This window comes from Lipomyces arxii, assembly GCF_038497795.1.
Source record: "Lipomyces arxii strain Phaff 12-163 unplaced genomic scaffold V1512scaffold_10, whole genome shotgun sequence".
Classification (NCBI taxonomy): domain Eukaryota; kingdom Fungi; phylum Ascomycota; class Lipomycetes; order Lipomycetales; family Lipomycetaceae; genus Lipomyces; species Lipomyces arxii.
Window position 1 is genome coordinate 103,295 of NW_027117709.1, and position 17,128 is coordinate 120,422.

The following is a 17,128-nucleotide window of genomic DNA, read 5'->3' on the forward strand; positions in this document are numbered from 1 at the left end:
CACTAAATTGCAAACGCATTCGAACGATCTAGCCTTGTGTGAATATCTTTTTCAAGAGTTGTCACAGAGTTTTCACTGTGAGTGAAGACTATATGCGATGCAGCCTTATTTTTATTGCAGTTGAACTGGCATGAAAAAGCGTAGATGTTTGGTGGGCATATCCGATGGTTGAACGTCATTACAACACCAGCAGTGTCCTATGGCAACCCCGAATTTGGTAATAAGTCAGCTTAGTGATGAATCATTGGCTTTCTGACAGTTCAGATACACTTTTCTATTCAGCGTATAACGAAAAACGTTCGAAAAGTTCGAAAAACTTTTTAAAAAACGAATCGGTATCTGACACGGTCAAAGCAATCAGAGTTCTGATAACAGTGTAAAGCTAGCTGTCAGATATCGCTTCCGAAGTGCCGAACACATTTCACGCAGGTTGCACGTTTGAGCGAATCGTTTAGACGCGGAAATGTTTAGTATTTGACTAAAGTGAAGACTAATCTACATTTAAGATACAGAAATTGCAGGCGCAAATGACGTACTTGCGTCAATACGTTCGAAGTTTACAATAACCTTACACCTTCTCATAGCATACAAGCTAGATCAGTTCGAAACCTTGTAGAGATGTCTCGCGAGAGCAGTAGGTGATGATGGAGCCGTGTTGGTTGAGAACAGTAAACAAAAGATGGGATCTCGGTGGAGAAGGCCGATGGCCGGACAAGTGCGACGAGCCGCATCAAGGGTAAGGGCGTTTGTTGGTGATGTCCGAGCTTTTTCAATCAATCAGCCCCTGAAACCCGGTAAGACAAAGAACAGCTCAAGCAGTTTTTCTTCCGGCTCTGGCCCTTCAACAGCCGTCAAATCATACCAAATAGAATTGGTGTTGTCTCGGATGTAGAAAAGCTTAGCGCGGGTAGTCATGCACACGCCCTTCTCCACGATACACATCTCTGCACCGTTTCTGACAGTACTTCGCTCCTTTTTTCTATAAATTGTCTTAGCTGTTTTGAAGGCTTCCGAAATGGAAGCCGCGAGTTTTCATGGTGCTCTCTGAGGAGAATTGTTCAGAGGATCTGAAAATCTATAAGTTGAAGCCTTGTCCCCAGTTCATCCCCAACACTTCATCACACTCACCAGTCTACTCTACAAAGCAATCAATATCTCTCTGTCTTCAATCCTATTAACCAATGTCAGCTTTATCTTTTACCGATACTATGGATTTGGAAAAATTGGCCACTGTGGAGTTGGAGAAATCAGTTAAAATCATGCACACTTCTTCATTCAAAGAAGACGGTGCGGTCGAAAATGTTGATGTTCAAGCCGGAACCATTGTTAGTACGCTTCAGCAATTTGCTGCTCGCTTTCAACTCGAAGTCCACGGAATTGAGCGCATACCTGAAGAAGAGAAAGTTGATAACTCACTTTGGAATGCTGCTTCGATGTGGTAGGTTTGCTTATGATTATGAAGCAGAACATAATTTAACAGATCACAGGTTTGCTGTCAATATGGTCATTGCTACCTTTTCCCTCGGAACACTTGGTATTTCTATCTTTGGAATGAGCTTCTGGGATTCAGTTGCAACCATCATTTTTTTCAATATTCTTGGAATGATCCCTGTTGCGTTCTACTCTACTTTCGGTCCTCAATTTGGTCTTCGTCAAATGATTCTGTCTCGTTTCTGGTTTGGCTATCATGGTGTCAAGGTCTTTGCAGTGCTTAATTGCATTGCTTCAGTTGGATGGGCATCTGTCAACACTGTCGTTGCTGCTCAGCTTCTGCACACAGTCAACGGAGGTGGTCTTCCGCCATGGGGCGGCATCATTGTCATCTCCGTCTTGACCATGATTGTGACTCTGTTTGGATACAAAATCGTGCATATTTACGAGAAGTGGTCTTGGATTCCTACTTTTATTGTTTTCTTGATTGTCATTGCGCGTTTCGCCAAATCTGGCAACTTCACTGCCGGTATTATGGCAGTTGGGCAAGTTGAGGCCGGCAATGTCCTCTCTTTTGGCAGTGCAATCTTTGGATACTCTACTGGCTGGGCCTCGTTCGCGTGCGACTATGTCGTTTATCAGCCTAAGAACACACCAAAGATCAAAATATTTATGTCTATTATCGGCGGGCTCGGTCTTCCTCTGATGTTTTGTATGATTCTCGGTGCTGCTTGCATGACAGGAACTTTGAGTGACCCTTCATATGCTGCAAACTACGATGAGAACGGAATTGGTGGTCTTTTCTACTCAATTTTGGTTGAAAACTCGCTTCACGGCTTTGGCCAGTTCTGCCTTGTCATTCTCGCTCTTTCGACCGTTGCCAACAACTGTCCCAACTTCTACTCGGTTGCTCTTTCGGTTCAGACCGTGTCTCGCTACCTTGCCAAAGTTCCTCGATTCTTGTGGACTTTCATTGCAACCGGTGTTGTGATTGGCATCGCTATTCCTGCTTATTACTCGTTTGAGTCTTTCATGGACAATTTTATGAATTTAATCGGATACTGGCTTGCTATTTATGAGGGTATTTCTCTCCCCGATCATTTCTTTTTCCGCCACGGATTTAGCGGATACAACGTCGATGACTACGACACCCCGTCCAAGCTGCCGCTCGGCTTGGCCGCGTTGGCTGCTTTTGCAGCTGGTGTTGCTGGTGCGGTGCTTGGTATGTTTCAGGTCTGGTTCACGGGCCCAATTGCCGCACTGATTCCTGGTGATGTTGGTTTTGAGCTTGCTTTTGGGTTTGCGTTTGTTGTCTTTGTCACCCTTCGACCTCTTGAGATCAAGTATTTTGGCCGCTAGTTTGTTTCTTGTGTTTGGTTTTTGTGTTTGGTTTGTAGGCTATTGCAAGTGTGTTTTGAGTCCGAGATTGCTAGAAGCATAAGGCTTGGATGGAGATGGTAAAGGTTATAAAAATTACTCTATTTAGTAAAGCAAATTTCACTCCGACTTCAGTGAGATCACTACTTCATTGTAAGATCTTCAGTCAATCAAATCCTTTGGATACTTAAAAGTTGCCAATAACGTGCGACGGAAGATACGGCTCTTCTAAGTACTTGATCTCCTCGTCGGTCAGTGATTTATAAGACGCACTAATGGCCTCCTCAAGACGCGCGATAGAGTTGGCACCAATAATAGGACTCGAGACCTTTCCATTAATCCAGGCCAACGCAACCTCAGACATTGACCAGCCGTGTTTCTTTGCAATTTCTTCTACTCTGCTAATCACGACCTGGTTGGAGGGAACATCCTGGAGACGAGGGATTCGTGGTCCTTTCCGCACCTGGTAGGCCTTTTCACGTTCAGTCAATTCAGCCGTCTCGCCATCTTTCTTAACTGGACGGCACACACCGCCCTGAGCCAGAGGACTCCACGGAATGATGCCCACCCCAGTCTGCTTACAGAACGGGATCATTTCACGCTCTTCTTCGCGGTACAAAATGTTGTAATGGTTTTGCATGGACACAAACTTTGTCCATCCATTTTTCTCGGCTGTATGTTGCAGGGTTGCAAATTGGTACGTATACATGCTAGAAGCACCAATGTACCTAACCTTTCCTGATCGCACGAGATCATTCAATGCGCACATAACTTCTTCTGGCGAAACATTGTAGTCATATCTGTGAATCTGGAGTACATCAATGTAATCTGTTTGAAGTCTCGCCAAACTCGCTTCGACTTGGTTGAAAATAGCCGCTCTGGAAAGACCCATGCTGTTTGCTCGCGCACGGGTGACAGTGAGATCCATGTCCTGCGCAGTTCCTTCCGGTTCTACAGGGAAAAAGCATTTGGTCATGATGACGATTTCGTTTCGGGGTATCTTGTATTCCTTAAGAGCGAGAGCAACTATCTTCTCAGATACACCGCAGGAGTAGGCATTTGCAGTATCCCACTGAGTTCAATTAGCATCAAGGTCACGGCAGATTTATTCCATCACATACGGTTGTGACGCCCATGTCATAAGCGGCCTTAATAATTGGCAAGGCTTCTTCGGCAGGCTTGACCCAACTACTCCATGTGGGAGCTGATCCTTCGTTAGATTTATTTCACAGAATAAAGTTAAACCACTCACATCCATAAGACATAAAGCCCAAGATTGGGTTGGAAACACGTAGACCGGTGTTTCCTAATCTATAACAGCATGAGTATTTGCCAAATCAAATCAAAAATGAAGATTACTTTGTGTATTTTGCCATTTCAGTCGACTATGATCTGTAATATCTGTGAAGCGGAGATATAGCCAATTAGTCCTAAATATTATATACTTGAGAGATATCAATTGCTCTGATAAAGTTTAGGACATCAAATTGTAAGCAGAATGGAGGAATCGGCCGGTCTTTATATAATTTCCTAACGCCGAAATTACAACTAACTTTCGTTATTACGTTACGTATTCTTCGGGCGTATTGCTATTATTTAACCACCAGACTCCTAAAGATAACAATCCAATAAAGGAGGGGCTTGATTAATATTTTAGGTTTTTAGTCTATAGAAATCAGACTCGTTTTGTATAAATCGATTATAGATTGTGGTATATTAGCTTGCACATTTGTAGTGACGTATGATTTTTTGAGCTTAGAGCAGTACATTAAAATTCAGAGCTTATTTCAGGGCTACTGTGGCTGACCTTCACGGCAGTCGAAGTGAAAAGCACGAACAATGAGTGATGCACTAATCATATGACAACTTTTATAGGCAATTGGTTCTTAATGCTGATACTTTATTAAACGATCACTAATTGAACTGTGCTATCTAATTTGTTTTACTTCAATTGTCTGTATGTCAACAATAAATCACACACGAGTTGTAGCGTTTTATACTGTATACTAAAATACTCGCAACTTTAGCATCATCTTCACGTCAATTCACATTAGAGGGGCCATTATGAATGTTTAATCTTATTTAAGTTATCATATTACTAGCATAAATATTGCAGATCAAAGTTGTTCATTCCGGTATGCTTCAAAATGAAGAATTTTGATGTCGAAAATATCCTTCGGGTATGCACCAGCGAAAGTATACTAAACTAAAAAGAATTCATTTTGTATTAGACAAGTTCTGTTTCTATTTTCTATTACGCGTCATTTTACCCATACGCAGAACCAGACAAGCCCCAGATTTTTGCTACTGTGGGAGATAGAACTGTATGTGTGAGAATGTCAGATTGTATGGTGTCGCTGATTCTCAGATTGTGATTGCGTCATGTGGAATGACACCTGAAGTCTCCGACACGAACTTGGAAGTACTCGCTACGTATCAAGACGACGATGTATGCTATGTAAAGGATTGTCAGGACAGAACTGACATATATGCAGCCCAAAGAAAGTCTTTGCTCAGTTTGCTGGACTCGCGATGTTCCGACCGGTCGACCTTGGTTAGCTGTTGGAGGTAAAACAGGAACTGTGAAGGTTATTGACTGTTCTACGGGAAGACTTGTCTGTGTATGACTTAATATATATTTATGCTAATCATCGCTAATACGTAAAGGCACTCAATGGACATGGTGACGAAATTCTGGATTTGCAAGCATGTCCGACTCACCCACACATAATTGCATCTACTTCTGGTGATCATACAATTAGAATCTGGAATCTGGATCCAGAGTACAAGCAGGATCCGTGCGCCATAATCTGTGCCGGTGGAGGTCATAGGGAGCAAGTTCTAACAGTTGTAAGTAGTGCTTATGACTAGCAAATAGAGATCTGACCAGGAAAAGGCATTTCATGATTCTGGCCGATTTCTGATATCTGGTGGAATGGACAATCAAGTGCATTTGTGGGCATTACCGAATTTATCGAATTTGCCCATGAAACGCGACGAGCCGATGGTCCTCTTCTGGTCGCATTTTTCAACTAACGCGTTGCATTCAAACTACGTCGACAGCGTCGCTTTCTATGGCGATTTGGTGCTTTCCAGAGCCGCAAAGGAGAACAAGATTGTTTTATGGAGGATAGACGGATTTGATTCGTCACTGGCTGATAACTTGTCACAGGCTAATGCACCTACCAATCACGACAAGCAACGCGACACAATGTCTGCATTTGGCGAAGGATTTACAAGATTGTTGCAGTTTAGTATATCAAACACTGCTCCATGGTACATGCGTTTTGGCAAAATTAGCGGACATGAGAAATATCCCCCGCTGTTAGCGATGGGAAGTGACGCTGCCAAAGTGTACATTTTTGACTTCCAGAGACTGGAGTTGGATGACACTGTTGCTCACGATGCTGTGGTCGCTCAAGACAACAGCGATGATAGTGACATCAAGTTTGAAGATGCCAGACCAACGACCCCGCTTCGTGTGGATGACGACACGGACTATGTTGTTGAGTCTGAAGACGGTGAGGGCAACGAATTAGAGAGGCCATTGTTTGAAATAAGTCGCAAACGAAGGCGAAGAAAAAGTCAGCGGCCGTACGCTGGTGCCAAAGACGTGAAACGAAGACGAAATCGGCGGAAAAGGTATCAACACGATAAAATTGCTACTGCTGAAGCTGCTGCTGTTACTGCTACTGCTACTGCTACAAAGGGTAGCGATGTCACAATGTCGATTGAAGTTGAGGATACAGAGTATGACATCGTTCAACATGAAGGCGATGAGTTCGAGCCAAGTCAAAGTGTAACTGCCAAGAAAAATATTAGGTCGCCGACAGAATCCGAGAGCGAGCCTGCGGAGAGCGAATACATGACTAGTACAAGCAGAGATGAGTTGCACGAGACTAATCAGCTAGCTGGCGATGTGGAGGTGGAAATGACCGTCGATGACGACTCCGCGACAAATGTGGTTTTAACAACTGAAGACATAAAGCTTGCATCTAGTGATTCAGAAATCACTACTTCTTCTGAAAGTGCTTTGATGCAGCAACGTGAGGCGATGATTAAGTATTTGGATTCTGCATGGCAAGTTGTGGACGATTATCTGGCAGATGTGTACCCGGCCAAGCCTGTAATCACAACGCAAACTGGACCTGTATCTCGATCTACATCGGGAAATTCATCAGTAGACTTTGTGGTAGAAATTGTTCCAAACGAGACTACAGCAACTAGCAAAAGTCTTGCACAGTCTACGTCGCAACAATTACGAGTCATGTCAACTCAAGAGTTGCTTGAACACGCGACATCCTTGGCAAGCAGCAAAAAGCCTACAATTTACGTCGGAGAAGGTTCGAGCACGATTGCTGATCCGTTTCAAGATATTAGGCCTCATGTCACACTCGACATTCCAAAGTCGAGACGGTTGGTTAGACATTTGGCGTTTAGTCCAAATGGTAAACATTTGGTAGCTGTAGGCGATGGCGGGAGCATTTGCGTATGGGGAGTTCACTAGCATTCACAAGCATATTTGCGTTTTTAGGATGTTTTCCAAGCTCAGGGAAATCAGAATTAACTACAAGACTTTTCATTTTAATCAGAAAAAATCGATTCGTTTTGGAGGTACTCCCCATATCGAGACAGTCAAGCCTGAATTTGTTGTCAGTAACCAAAAAAAAAACAGACTGCTTGTAGATCAAACCTCTTTTTCCTCAGCTGAAGCTGGAGTCTCTTCCGTTTTCCGCTTCTTAGCTGGTGGAGCAGCATCAGTCGAATCTTCTTCAGCTTCATCTTCCTCTGGCTTTTCTTTCCTGATTTTTTCTGTCTCTCCATTTTCTTCTGCTTGGTATATGAGTGGATGATTCCTATATTGCTTAATTGAGACATACCCTTGCCGTTTGTGGTCTTTTCATCGATTGGAGCTTCCTCCTCTTCATCATCTTCGTCCTCATCATCTAAAACTTCTTCTTCCTCTTCATCATCTTCATCATCTGACGCAGCTCCTTCTCCATCAGTAGATTCGTACTCTTCTTCTTCCTCCTCCTCGTCATCTGAAGGCAGAGACTATAAATAGTCGTGTTAGCTTCTTACCCCATTCTTCTCGTTCATTTGTGTGCGGCGCTTAACTCCTTACAAAGGAGACAGAGCGATCTACAACAATTGAAGGCATACCTCGAGTTCTTCTTCAGGATCAGTGCGTCTTCGTGACATTATCAATGTAATTCTGTTTATGATTGGATAGCTTTTTCAATAAGATTGTGAAAGTGATTGTGATGACCTGAATTGGCAGTCCTGAGATGCGGATTTGTAGCCGATGGGCGTTGGGGCCCCCTTGGGAGGATAGACTGCCTGATGCGGCTTCTCATTTAGTCGAAGAGATTTACCTCTAGCAGATAAGTCCGATTATTTGTTTTCCAGCGATTTCTTCGTGAAACTTATTGAGTAACTCTATTGTGTATATGCAATTAAGTGTTTTGGAGCAAATTTGTAGGTATTTGGAAAAAATTATGAAATTTGATATGCTGTTATCGAATCTGTGAGAGTCGAAGACTGACGTTGTTAAACGCAGATATTGTATGGATTTATGGCTTTAACTGTGATAGTAAGTGTGTACATAAATATGTCTTCGAAATGAATGAGGTTCTAATCTGTCATAAATAATCGAATAATGTAAATTTGCTCAAAAAACAGCTTCTTTTTGTACTTATTCTATCTACTTAAGAATGAAATAGTGCAATACAAAAACTGACTGAATAAATTAGAGTTTAAAGACGTACAGCCCCCTTGCCTTGTTAAGCGTTTTAAGCCAGCCACTTCGCAACGTACAGTTTGTGGCGCAGTATATACTATTGAATTTCGGTTCATACGCAATTTTATTATTAGAGGATTAGAATACCCCATAGTCAAGGCTGTTTATATACCCACTTCTGTCCTGGTTTTCTTTTGTTCTGCTTTCTGATCACTGTGTAATTCATAATGACTACTTTATACGTGTCTTCTACTCCAAGTCCCCCTGCTAGAAGCTCATTACGGCCAAGACCGCAATTAAGAACTGTTCAAGTTCCTCCGCAGTTGCGTCAGAGGCAGCCAAATGCTACTCCATTATCTCCGACACAGCACCAATTGAACTCGTCAAATACTGTACAGTCTGTATTGCCAGCAACATCTCCACATCAACCTAAACGCCGACCTGTGCGACAGACACGTCGACCGCTCACAAGTAGTAACTCAATTGAAATCAGTCAAATCCATAGAGGAAACAAGCATCATTTGCACTTGTTTTCAGAATGTCAAAGTCCAGAACTTCTATCTGCTCGACCATATTCTGCGCCACCTACTTACCCGCCAAAGCAGCGAGTTTCGTCAGTTCCTATCATTCATGACTTGCACCAGAACGCATTTTCAGCGCAGAAATCTCAATGTTCATACCCTCAACCTAGTAATTTGGCACCAGCACAAGAAAAGCTCTTGTGGAAAACACGTGTCTCTTCCATGCCTATAATACAGTCAGAAGTCAGAAAAAAACCTGTCAAATCACAATCCAGACCACAGTATCATGCTTCTCAGATACCACCACACATTGAACCCGAAGGAAAGAATATTGATTTGATGTTTGCTCCGATAGACGAGCGTCAACCAGATGCAAGATGGATGAGAGTCATGAAACGCGCAATTGGAGCCAGCCATATCACAGAAACAGCAGACGAAGCATTGGCAGACGGAGAACCTAATAAACCCGTTTCGTTTTTTCTTCCAAAACTGTCAAATATGCAGCCTCCAAAATTTAACCTATTCTCAAGAAAAAATCGCTTCAATCTCAATGACGCGATTTACGGTAGCATTGGTAAAGAGGTGGAAATTCCTGTTGATATGACGCCCATATATGAACACGAAATGTTCCAGCATAATGATCTGAGCGATGATGATAGTTCAGATCCGTCAGATACAGACGACACGCCGGTGCGGCGAATGCCGTCTGTGCGACAACCCCAGTGGAAGCGCGAAGCAGATATCCGTCGACGGCAGGTACGAAGTCGTAGTCCTGCGAGATCGGGAACTGTTTGTTCAGTGCGACACACAGTTGTGAATAATGACGGTGCTTCGGTTTCTGTTCAGAAACCATTCACAGCGAGTATACGGTCGCACAGAATTAGGCACAATGTCAAACGAAAGCCATTGCCACAGTCATCTATAGCGTCATCCTGCCGGGTATCGAGCATGCCGGGACTTTCTAGCTCAGAGCAAGATGAGTTTGAGGACTGGGATGAGCTTCCATCGGTAGCTCCGCTCAACATCACAAAATCGCCAGCTTTGTCTTCAGGTCTGCATTCTGCTCCCGGATCGTACATCGAGCTGCAACAGCTTCAATCTTTAATGTTATCAATGACAGAAGAATCTCCGTCAAAGGATGTAGATGTTACTCCTATCGACATTGAGTTAAAGCCACAGGTAAAGAATAGCAAGACTGGTGATCAGTCTATATGGTCACATGCTATTCTGAATGATAGTATTGTGGTATGTTAAGACTGTGATACTTATCATGATTATAGCTTACGTTTTAGAATAGTGCGATGGCAGCAATGCGTATACGGAAAAGCCGGCTTATACCTAAAGGTACACGACTTAACCAAAGACGCAGCAGTTTAGAAAAGCCAAAGAGACCGCAGGTTGGCTTAGCCACGAGTTCCGAATCCTTATCACTCAATTCCTCTTTATCTAAGCCCAGTGAGCGCATTTCTAGTATACTTTTACGGAGATGTAAGAAAGCTGAAATGCCATTGGTCCGACTCTTGGCTATGCCTGTCGACTTTGTACGATTCATGGCTACTTTATTTTTGTTTCCACCCACCTCAGCTACTCTGACCCCAGACGAAATTGAACGCAAAGACACTTTGCGGTCTACTGTCATGGATTTCGTTGTTTGTATTGAGCTTTTGTGCATTTTGTGGGTAGCCTATACCGCTTACTTGACTGTTATTAGCGCATTCAGATTAACAGGAGTTTTGTTCTATCCTTTGTTTGCAGTTGGGCGTTTCTTGTCGCACTGTATTGGCTATTAAAATATAGAGTGGTTTTGATTATTAATACATAGAGTCCTGTATAAAACTTATTTTGGCTTCTTTAGCATAACATTACTCCTCCGTGCTATCATTTGAACTCTGCTCTGCTGAGGCTACGCCTAGATTAACAAATACGCCACTATAAGTTGATTTCCAGAACCGGACCCGGCCGTCGTCTCCAGATGAGCTCAGTATCGTTCCGGCAATGTTCCACGACACTTTCCAGACTTCACTTTTATGATCATCGAATTGAGAGAGAAGCTCGACTTTGTATGAAATGTCATCATCGTCCTCGTCACCATCTTCTATGGCCATGAACTCGTCACTTCGTCGCCTTCCAGGTGGTTGTAATGTAAGTTTAAATATGCGCAGCCATCCGTCTCTGCATGCTGTAGCTATTAAATCGTACCGCTTTCCAGAACCAGCGTTGCTTGCCCATGCAACATCGTGTACGATATCGGTATGGCCACGTAGTTCTTCTGAAGGAATGTAGTTATATCCGTTTCCAACAACTTTTTTGCGATATATGACTACTCGAGACATGGATGAGACCACGAATTGTTCAATTACTTGCTCGGTAAGAGTTAATCGATCGATGTGTGGCATATCACCGTCTTCAGTGTTGATTGTTGTATCTTCCGCAAAACTAGGAAGACGAATCACTCCTGTCGGACACCAATCGACAGAAAAATCACCCTGCATATCAAGTGCAGCAGCTCTTGACGACAGTAACCCTTCCTTATCTACTGTAGCTTCGAATGCCAGATGCCAGTGCTTCAGATCCGTTGGATCAGTAGCGTGATAGACCCGGACAACACCATCTGTACCGATACATGCCAACTTGAGCCCATGCCCACCATACTTGGCAAACGCAATCTGATGAACAGGACCTCCTGAGTCCGAAAGTGTGGCAGTCTCTCTAAACGTGACTCCATCGTCCAGTGAAGTGAATATCAGTACAGTCTGATCTTCTGAGCACGATGCTATCACAAGTCCGTATTGTGGTGGAGCAAACTGAAGACTAAGAATGTTGCCATGGTGTGCTTTGAACGATGAGCGCAGAGTCCATGGAGACGAAATCTTCGATCGAGAGAACACTTTGATGTGTTGATCCGACGAGCAAGTAGCCAGAAATCTGCCATAATGGTCTGCATACAATCAGTTAGCTGCTCCGTACCACGACAACGTATTCTATTGTTCATACCATAAGCAATGTCGTGAATTAAATCTTCATGTCCAGTAGATATTGAATTCATTGTGCCGATATTTTGCTCTCAATGGCGGGTATTTTAGTGTCAGGTTAGTGAACAGAAGCAAACAACAAATAATTCAACTAAGAACTTGTTTCCATTGTAAAAAAACAAAGTAAAAGTAGCTGATTTTACACCAAAGAACAAAGGACACAAAGACTGTCAAGCGCGCGTGAACTGCCGTTTTGTGATCCACGTTTGAGGTACCTTCAGCACGTGATACTACAAAACCCTTACTGTATTAGACCACGTCGCCGCGCTGAAGCGCGTGTAGAGTCTTCACAGTAAATAATAGTGCGATTTCGCGTCGAATACTGAGTGTACTGTTGATATGGAGAAAAAAACTGGGAACGGAATAAATAAGGGATTAGAGCTGGTGCCGGGAACTGTTCCAGTCGAAAGCTCTACTTCATTGACATTGCAGCGACTGTTCTTTGTTGGAATCGCGTTGGGTCTTCTGTTCAATGCTCAATATGATCCGTTGATGGCATGTGCTGGTCTGAGTATTCTGGCGTACATTCTGACTACAATCCTGATACCTGCGTTTGGTCCTGCATTTGTTCGTGTTGGATTCTTTGGCCGTGATCTGGGCAAGAAAGACAGACCGATACTGTTCGTACTTCAGTGTTAATTGCTGGTTGATTTGCTGATGATGAGTTCAGTCCTGAGACTATGGGTTTTGTGTGTGCTATTGTCTACCTTATGACAATGTTTTTCTTTATACCGTTTCTATTCTACAAGTACTTTGTGACAGAGACCTCTGGCAGTGGAAACAGAGAGCAATTTGTTGATACTTCGGCTCAGATGATTCATAAAGGTCGGCAATTAAAATTGTTTCCACATTCGAAGCTAGCAGAATATCTAGCCGCTCTACTGTCTTCATTCAGCATGCTTGTGTTGGGCGTTGCCGACGACTTATTTGACATCAGATGGCGGGACAAACTATTTTTACCAGCAATTGCAATTCTTCCACTTGTATTTGTTTACTATGTTGATTTTGGTGTTACCAGCGTGGTGGTGCCATCGTTCTTGTCTAAAATTAGTAATACTGAGCTGCCAATGACTATTGACTTGGGTATATTTTACTACATTTATATGCTTGCAGTTGCTATATTTTGTCCCAACTCGATCAACATTTTTGCTGGAATAAATGGACTTGAAGCAGGACAATCTTTTGTCATTGCAATTTTCCTGCTCATCAATGACGCCTTTTATATCGTACCCGGTCGTATCTTGGAATTACATCCTCCACACCCTGCAACAGAGGCTCATCTGCTGTCAGTGTATATGGTTTTACCAATGATAGCCGTGACTGCAGCTTTACTGAAATTCAATTGGTACCCTGCCCGAGTATTTGTCGGCGATACATATTGCTATTTTGCAGGCATGGTTTTTGCGCAGGTGGGAATTCTCGGTCATTTTGCTAAGACACTGCTGCTGTTCTTAATTCCTCAGGTTTTGAATTTTATTTATTCAGCGCCGCAACTGTTTGGATTGGTAGACTGTCCAAGACATAGACTTCCTCGGCTAGACCCCGAGACTGGCCTACTCGAAGCTTCAAGGGTGTACTTCACGGAAGTTCCGCCTAAAGGATTACAGGCGATATTACTTAGTACGTTGGGGAAGATGAAATTGTTGCACCTTGAGCGAAACCCGGAAACAGGTACAATTCTGTCAGCATCAAATCTCACGATCATTAATTTAGTGTTGACATGGAGTGGGCCACTGCGGGAAGACAAGCTTGCTATTGTCCTGCTGGGTATCCAAACAGGATTTTGCACGTTTGGACTTGCAGTGCGATACACTGTTGCGCCACTTGTTTTTGGTCGTGACAACCTGTGAACTTCAAAATGTAAATTTAAGGCACTAGTTTCGGTCTGGGAAAAGTTGGTTTGTATAGTTATTGTATTATGTACATATTTAAAGTTTAGTCCCTCACAAAAGTCTTTCGTTCGTTCATCAGCTGCTCGGTCCAATCTTTGACTAGCGGGCTTTTAATGAGCTTTGCAGCGTACATGAAGTCTTTGAGAGACACGTCATTGCTTTCGATACCTTCTTTCACGTCTCTTTCATATTCAACAGTCTGCAACAAAAACTCAAACTTGTCAAGATCCTTCACAAACCTTGCCTCGGCAGATGACTGCTTTTCGTATTCCAAGTAACTTTCGAAAAGGACAATCGACGCTTTTTCGTTTACTGGCTTTAACGTTGATGCTAGATATGCCATCGTTTCGCGTTCCCGTCTATGTTTCTCGTCTATGCTTGGTCAAATTCCGCTCCATAAGTTGCAACACGTCCATACATACCTGGACCAACAGGGTCATCCGGAGTGAGATCTCCCACTAGCGCCTCAGCCAAGTCGTGAACAAGTGCAATGATTGCGCATTTTCGACTATTCAACTCGTCTTCTTCAGGGGCAAGCAAACACATCACGGCCATGCGGTACATGTGATCCGAAATTGACTCTGCATTCTCCTGCTTCACGCCTCGAACTAACCATCCAGTCCGTTTCTGTGTTTTTAGATACCGCAAAATGTGGAAGAACGAGAGTGGAGCTGGTAATTTAAGCAATTCCGCTGGAATCACAAACTCCGGTGTCCACTGAGAACCTGATTTTAGTGAAAAATTAATACCACCGTTTGAAATTACCGGTGTACTCATTTCAAATATACGATACACAGTATGATCTTACTCTATTACGCGGTGAACAAAACACGACATAAAATTGTTTACTCTTGAGCCGCTTCCTTTAAACTTCAACACGCCCTCACTTTGACTTACAAACGAGATAGCAAGCTCTGTGAGCCTCACCTTGTTTACCCCTGAATATAACGTTGTTACATTCGATACGCTTCAAAATGAACGTACAAATCTGACAAAGCAGTAGAAAATCAGAGAGCTCCTCTTCACCGTTCTCGAACTCGTAAAATGCTCATTTACTGCTTTAATTAAGTCGTCGTACTAGTCTATGTTACGATAATATGGTCTCATTTTGTAAGGTGAGTATTCGATGTACTCCGTCATCTTTGGTACAAGCGCCTTTTTGCCAGTCATCATTGTATCGGTAAGTACGACATTTATTAGTCCATATCCTAGTTGGGTGTCTTAAAGTACATATATACAACTTAAGTATAAAAGATGTCAGATATCATTTATCCAGCATCACTCAGGTACTCTTCTTTTTGTCGCCAGTCTCCGGCTCGGCCTCTGTTCCGTCAGCGTGAAAAATCTTCTTGATTGTGCGCTTGAGAAATCCGTCATGTGGTTCGGAAGACGTATCATCCGGCGCAGTTGTAGATGGTGATGATGAACGAGGCGACTCTGATTGAGTCGAAGAAGGCGGTCTCGGTCGCGGTGATCTGGGCATCGAGTAAGTCAAACTATTCAAACAACAAAACGTGCTGTATATTGCAAATATCTACACAGAAATTCCAACGTAAACATCACGATCATCAAACGATGCGCGTAATGTGTATAGTACAACAACATCCCCAAATATATATATATATATAAATATGAAGCACAGCAAGCAAGCAAAAATGTAAATCAGACTCACTTGTTTGCTGTACGCCGTGCGCTCTTGTCGTTGAACGCATCTGCAAGCTGTTCCAAAAGTTCCCTCTGATCTGTTGTTGTGGGTCTAAACAAACAGTTAGCGTGTACTCATGTGATTGAGAACAGTTCTTACCTCAAAGTGTTGACCTTGAAAGTGACTCGCATGTCACCAAACCGATTTCGGCTCTGCAAAACGGGCAACCCCTTTCCAGTCATTGTGACTACTGTTCCTGGCTGGGTAGCAGCAGGTACATTCAAATCGGCTTCTCCATCAAGAGTTGGAATTTTAACACGTCCACCCAACGATGCAGTCGTCATAGGAATTGAAGCAGTGTACATCAGGTTTGCTCCATCACGGGTGAAGTCTTTGTGAGGTTCAACTCGGATCCGGACATAAAGGTCACCACGGTGTACTCTAGTATTTTTATCTGTGGTGATTGGTGGAGCATCTCCTTCACCGGTGACTCTCAACCGCATGCCGGTTTCTATACCAGCTGGAATGTCCACCGATGTGGTGCGCCGAGTCTTTGCAACTCCCTCGCCATGACAAGTTGAGCAAGCATGCTTTGGATCAGCGTATGTACCGCTTCCATTACAAGTGCTGCAAGTCGTGCCAATTGAGAATCCTCCGGACGCCATGTGTACCTCTGTGCCAGTACCACGACATTTTGGGCAAGTCGACCACTTATGTCCTGTCTTCAAGCCACTGCCATGACACGTGTTGCAAGATACCAATGGGTTGAAGTTAATGTCTTTCGTGACACCTTTGGCAGCATCCATGAACGAAATGTTTACCACAACTTCAATATCATCGCCTCTATACTCCTGAACTGTACTGCGAGACCGTCTACCTCTTCCCCCGCCAGGGCCGCCGCCTGTGAAGACGTTAAATAAATCTTCGACATTGAAAGGCTGTCCCTGGCCGCCAAACCCGCCGAAATCACTGAACGGATTGAATGGTCCACTTCCACCAGGTCCACCGGGTCCGGTGCCACCTCCAGCACCGTCTCCGAATGCGGCAGAACCGTAAGTATCAAACATTTGCTTCTTCTCCTTATCAGACAAAATATCGTATGCTTCCTGCAAATCGTGGAATTTCTTTTCGGCACCGTCTTCTTTGTTAACATCGGGATGAAGTTTCTTTGCTAATTGGTAATACGCCTTTTTGATGTCTGACGCGCTTGCCGCCTTGCTCACGCCTAAAGTTCCATAGGGATCAGTTTTGCCATCCCGAGCCGGTGAAGAGGAATGAAAAGATCTTCGAGGACTGAGTCTATTCGGACATAATTTTACCAAAGCTGGCCTTATTGACGGACGAGACCCACTAATTACAGTCGTTGCTGAACTCGAATTTGAAGAAAACTGTCGGCATCTTGACAGTGTGAACGGACAAGGCGTCAAAAAACCTTTGAGCTGACCGCGAAATGCCAGCGCAGTCCGTGACGGTACGAGCACAAAAGGCAT

General features: G+C 43.5%; 9 protein-coding genes across 9 annotated transcripts; 4 read left to right on the top strand and 5 right to left on the bottom strand.

Moving 5' to 3' along the window:
• Nucleotides 1-1,037: 1,037 nt before the first annotated feature.
• V1512DRAFT_24167 (permease for cytosine/purines, uracil, thiamine, allantoin-domain-containing protein) lies at nucleotides 1,038-2,893 on the top strand. Its single transcript, XM_066914268.1, has 2 exons — nucleotides 1,038-1,438; nucleotides 1,488-2,893. Exons 1-2 carry the CDS (start codon nucleotides 1,182-1,184, stop codon nucleotides 2,788-2,790), a joined length of 1,560 nt encoding a protein of 519 aa, XP_066770886.1. The 5' UTR covers nucleotides 1,038-1,181; the 3' UTR covers nucleotides 2,791-2,893.
• On the bottom strand, nucleotides 2,875-4,299 carry V1512DRAFT_264017 (NADP-dependent oxidoreductase domain-containing protein). Its single transcript, XM_066916595.1, has 4 exons — nucleotides 4,168-4,299; nucleotides 4,061-4,119; nucleotides 3,930-4,012; nucleotides 2,875-3,880 (listed from the first exon to the last, which is right to left on the bottom strand). The coding sequence occupies exons 1-4, from the start codon at nucleotides 4,182-4,184 to the stop codon at nucleotides 2,996-2,998; spliced, it is 1,044 nt and encodes a 347-aa protein (XP_066770887.1). The 5' UTR covers nucleotides 4,185-4,299; the 3' UTR covers nucleotides 2,875-2,995.
• Nucleotides 4,300-4,955: 656 nt separating this feature from the next.
• On the top strand, nucleotides 4,956-7,315 carry V1512DRAFT_248252 (WD40-repeat-containing domain protein; the record flags this gene model as incomplete). The annotated part of the gene is made up of 6 exons (XM_066914539.1): nucleotides 4,956-4,988; nucleotides 5,040-5,132; nucleotides 5,177-5,257; nucleotides 5,304-5,429; nucleotides 5,476-5,658; nucleotides 5,705-7,315. 6 exons carry the CDS (start codon nucleotides 4,956-4,958, stop codon nucleotides 7,313-7,315), a joined length of 2,127 nt encoding a protein of 708 aa, XP_066770888.1.
• Nucleotides 7,316-7,443: 128 nt separating this feature from the next.
• Nucleotides 7,444-8,010, bottom strand: V1512DRAFT_248253 (uncharacterized protein; the record flags this gene model as incomplete). Its single annotated transcript, XM_066914540.1, has 4 exons — nucleotides 7,444-7,449; nucleotides 7,502-7,641; nucleotides 7,689-7,863; nucleotides 7,972-8,010. The coding sequence occupies 4 exons, from the start codon at nucleotides 8,008-8,010 to the stop codon at nucleotides 7,444-7,446; spliced, it is 360 nt and encodes a 119-aa protein (XP_066770889.1).
• Nucleotides 8,011-8,647: 637 nt separating this feature from the next.
• Nucleotides 8,648-10,926, top strand: V1512DRAFT_291713 (uncharacterized protein). The gene is made up of 2 exons (XM_066918262.1): nucleotides 8,648-10,314; nucleotides 10,362-10,926. The coding sequence occupies exons 1-2, from the start codon at nucleotides 8,776-8,778 to the stop codon at nucleotides 10,857-10,859; spliced, it is 2,037 nt and encodes a 678-aa protein (XP_066770890.1). The 5' UTR covers nucleotides 8,648-8,775; the 3' UTR covers nucleotides 10,860-10,926.
• V1512DRAFT_264025 (WD40-repeat-containing domain protein) lies at nucleotides 10,859-12,269 on the bottom strand. Its single transcript, XM_066916596.1, has 2 exons — nucleotides 12,064-12,269; nucleotides 10,859-12,007 (listed from the first exon to the last, which is right to left on the bottom strand). Exons 1-2 carry the CDS (start codon nucleotides 12,113-12,115, stop codon nucleotides 10,932-10,934), a joined length of 1,128 nt encoding a protein of 375 aa, XP_066770891.1. The 5' UTR covers nucleotides 12,116-12,269; the 3' UTR covers nucleotides 10,859-10,931.
• A 124-nt stretch (nucleotides 12,270-12,393) lies between these two features.
• V1512DRAFT_239881 (glycosyl transferase family 4-domain-containing protein) lies at nucleotides 12,394-14,044 on the top strand. The gene is made up of 2 exons (XM_066914216.1): nucleotides 12,394-12,721; nucleotides 12,772-14,044. The coding sequence occupies exons 1-2, from the start codon at nucleotides 12,441-12,443 to the stop codon at nucleotides 13,949-13,951; spliced, it is 1,461 nt and encodes a 486-aa protein (XP_066770892.1). The 5' UTR covers nucleotides 12,394-12,440; the 3' UTR covers nucleotides 13,952-14,044.
• Nucleotides 13,994-15,088, bottom strand: V1512DRAFT_24399 (HD domain-containing protein). The gene is made up of 2 exons (XM_066914328.1): nucleotides 14,416-15,088; nucleotides 13,994-14,365 (listed from the first exon to the last, which is right to left on the bottom strand). The coding sequence occupies exons 1-2, from the start codon at nucleotides 14,768-14,770 to the stop codon at nucleotides 14,037-14,039; spliced, it is 684 nt and encodes a 227-aa protein (XP_066770893.1). The 5' UTR covers nucleotides 14,771-15,088; the 3' UTR covers nucleotides 13,994-14,036.
• Nucleotides 15,089-15,661: 573 nt separating this feature from the next.
• V1512DRAFT_209252 (uncharacterized protein) lies at nucleotides 15,662-17,128 on the bottom strand (the record flags this gene model as incomplete). Its single annotated transcript, XM_066913462.1, has 2 exons — nucleotides 15,662-15,749; nucleotides 15,798-17,128. 2 exons carry the CDS (start codon nucleotides 17,126-17,128, stop codon nucleotides 15,662-15,664), a joined length of 1,419 nt encoding a protein of 472 aa, XP_066770894.1.

Bases quoted from the DNA above. Each gene is read 5' to 3' on its own strand.
- V1512DRAFT_24167 (XM_066914268.1), top strand. From the start codon at position 1,182: ATGTCAGCTTTATCTTTTACCGATACTATGGATTTGGAAAAATTGGCC. The intron at 1,439-1,487 runs GTAGGTTTGCTT...AACAGATCACAG, and splicing joins TGGAATGCTGCTTCGATGTG to GTTTGCTGTCAATATGGTCA.
- V1512DRAFT_264017 (XM_066916595.1), bottom strand. The intron at 4,013-4,060 runs GTGAGTGGTTTA...ACGAAGGATCAG, and splicing joins GGGCTTTATGTCTTATGGAT to CTCCCACATGGAGTAGTTGG. The intron at 3,881-3,929 runs GTATGTGATGGA...AATTGAACTCAG, and splicing joins ATGACATGGGCGTCACAACC to TGGGATACTGCAAATGCCTA.
- V1512DRAFT_291713 (XM_066918262.1), top strand. From the start codon at position 8,776: ATGACTACTTTATACGTGTCTTCTACTCCAAGTCCCCCTGCTAGAAGC. The intron at 10,315-10,361 runs GTATGTTAAGAC...CTTACGTTTTAG, and splicing joins TTCTGAATGATAGTATTGTG to AATAGTGCGATGGCAGCAAT.
- V1512DRAFT_264025 (XM_066916596.1), bottom strand. From the start codon at position 12,115: ATGAATTCAATATCTACTGGACATGAAGATTTAATTCACGACATTGCT. The intron at 12,008-12,063 runs GTATGAACAATA...GATTGTATGCAG, and splicing joins AATTCACGACATTGCTTATG to ACCATTATGGCAGATTTCTG.
- V1512DRAFT_239881 (XM_066914216.1), top strand. From the start codon at position 12,441: ATGGAGAAAAAAACTGGGAACGGAATAAATAAGGGATTAGAGCTGGTG. The intron at 12,722-12,771 runs GTTCGTACTTCA...TGATGAGTTCAG, and splicing joins AAGAAAGACAGACCGATACT to TCCTGAGACTATGGGTTTTG.
- V1512DRAFT_24399 (XM_066914328.1), bottom strand. From the start codon at position 14,770: ATGAGTACACCGGTAATTTCAAACGGTGGTATTAATTTTTCACTAAAA. The intron at 14,366-14,415 runs GTATGTATGGAC...GACCAAGCATAG, and splicing joins GGATGACCCTGTTGGTCCAG to ACGAGAAACATAGACGGGAA.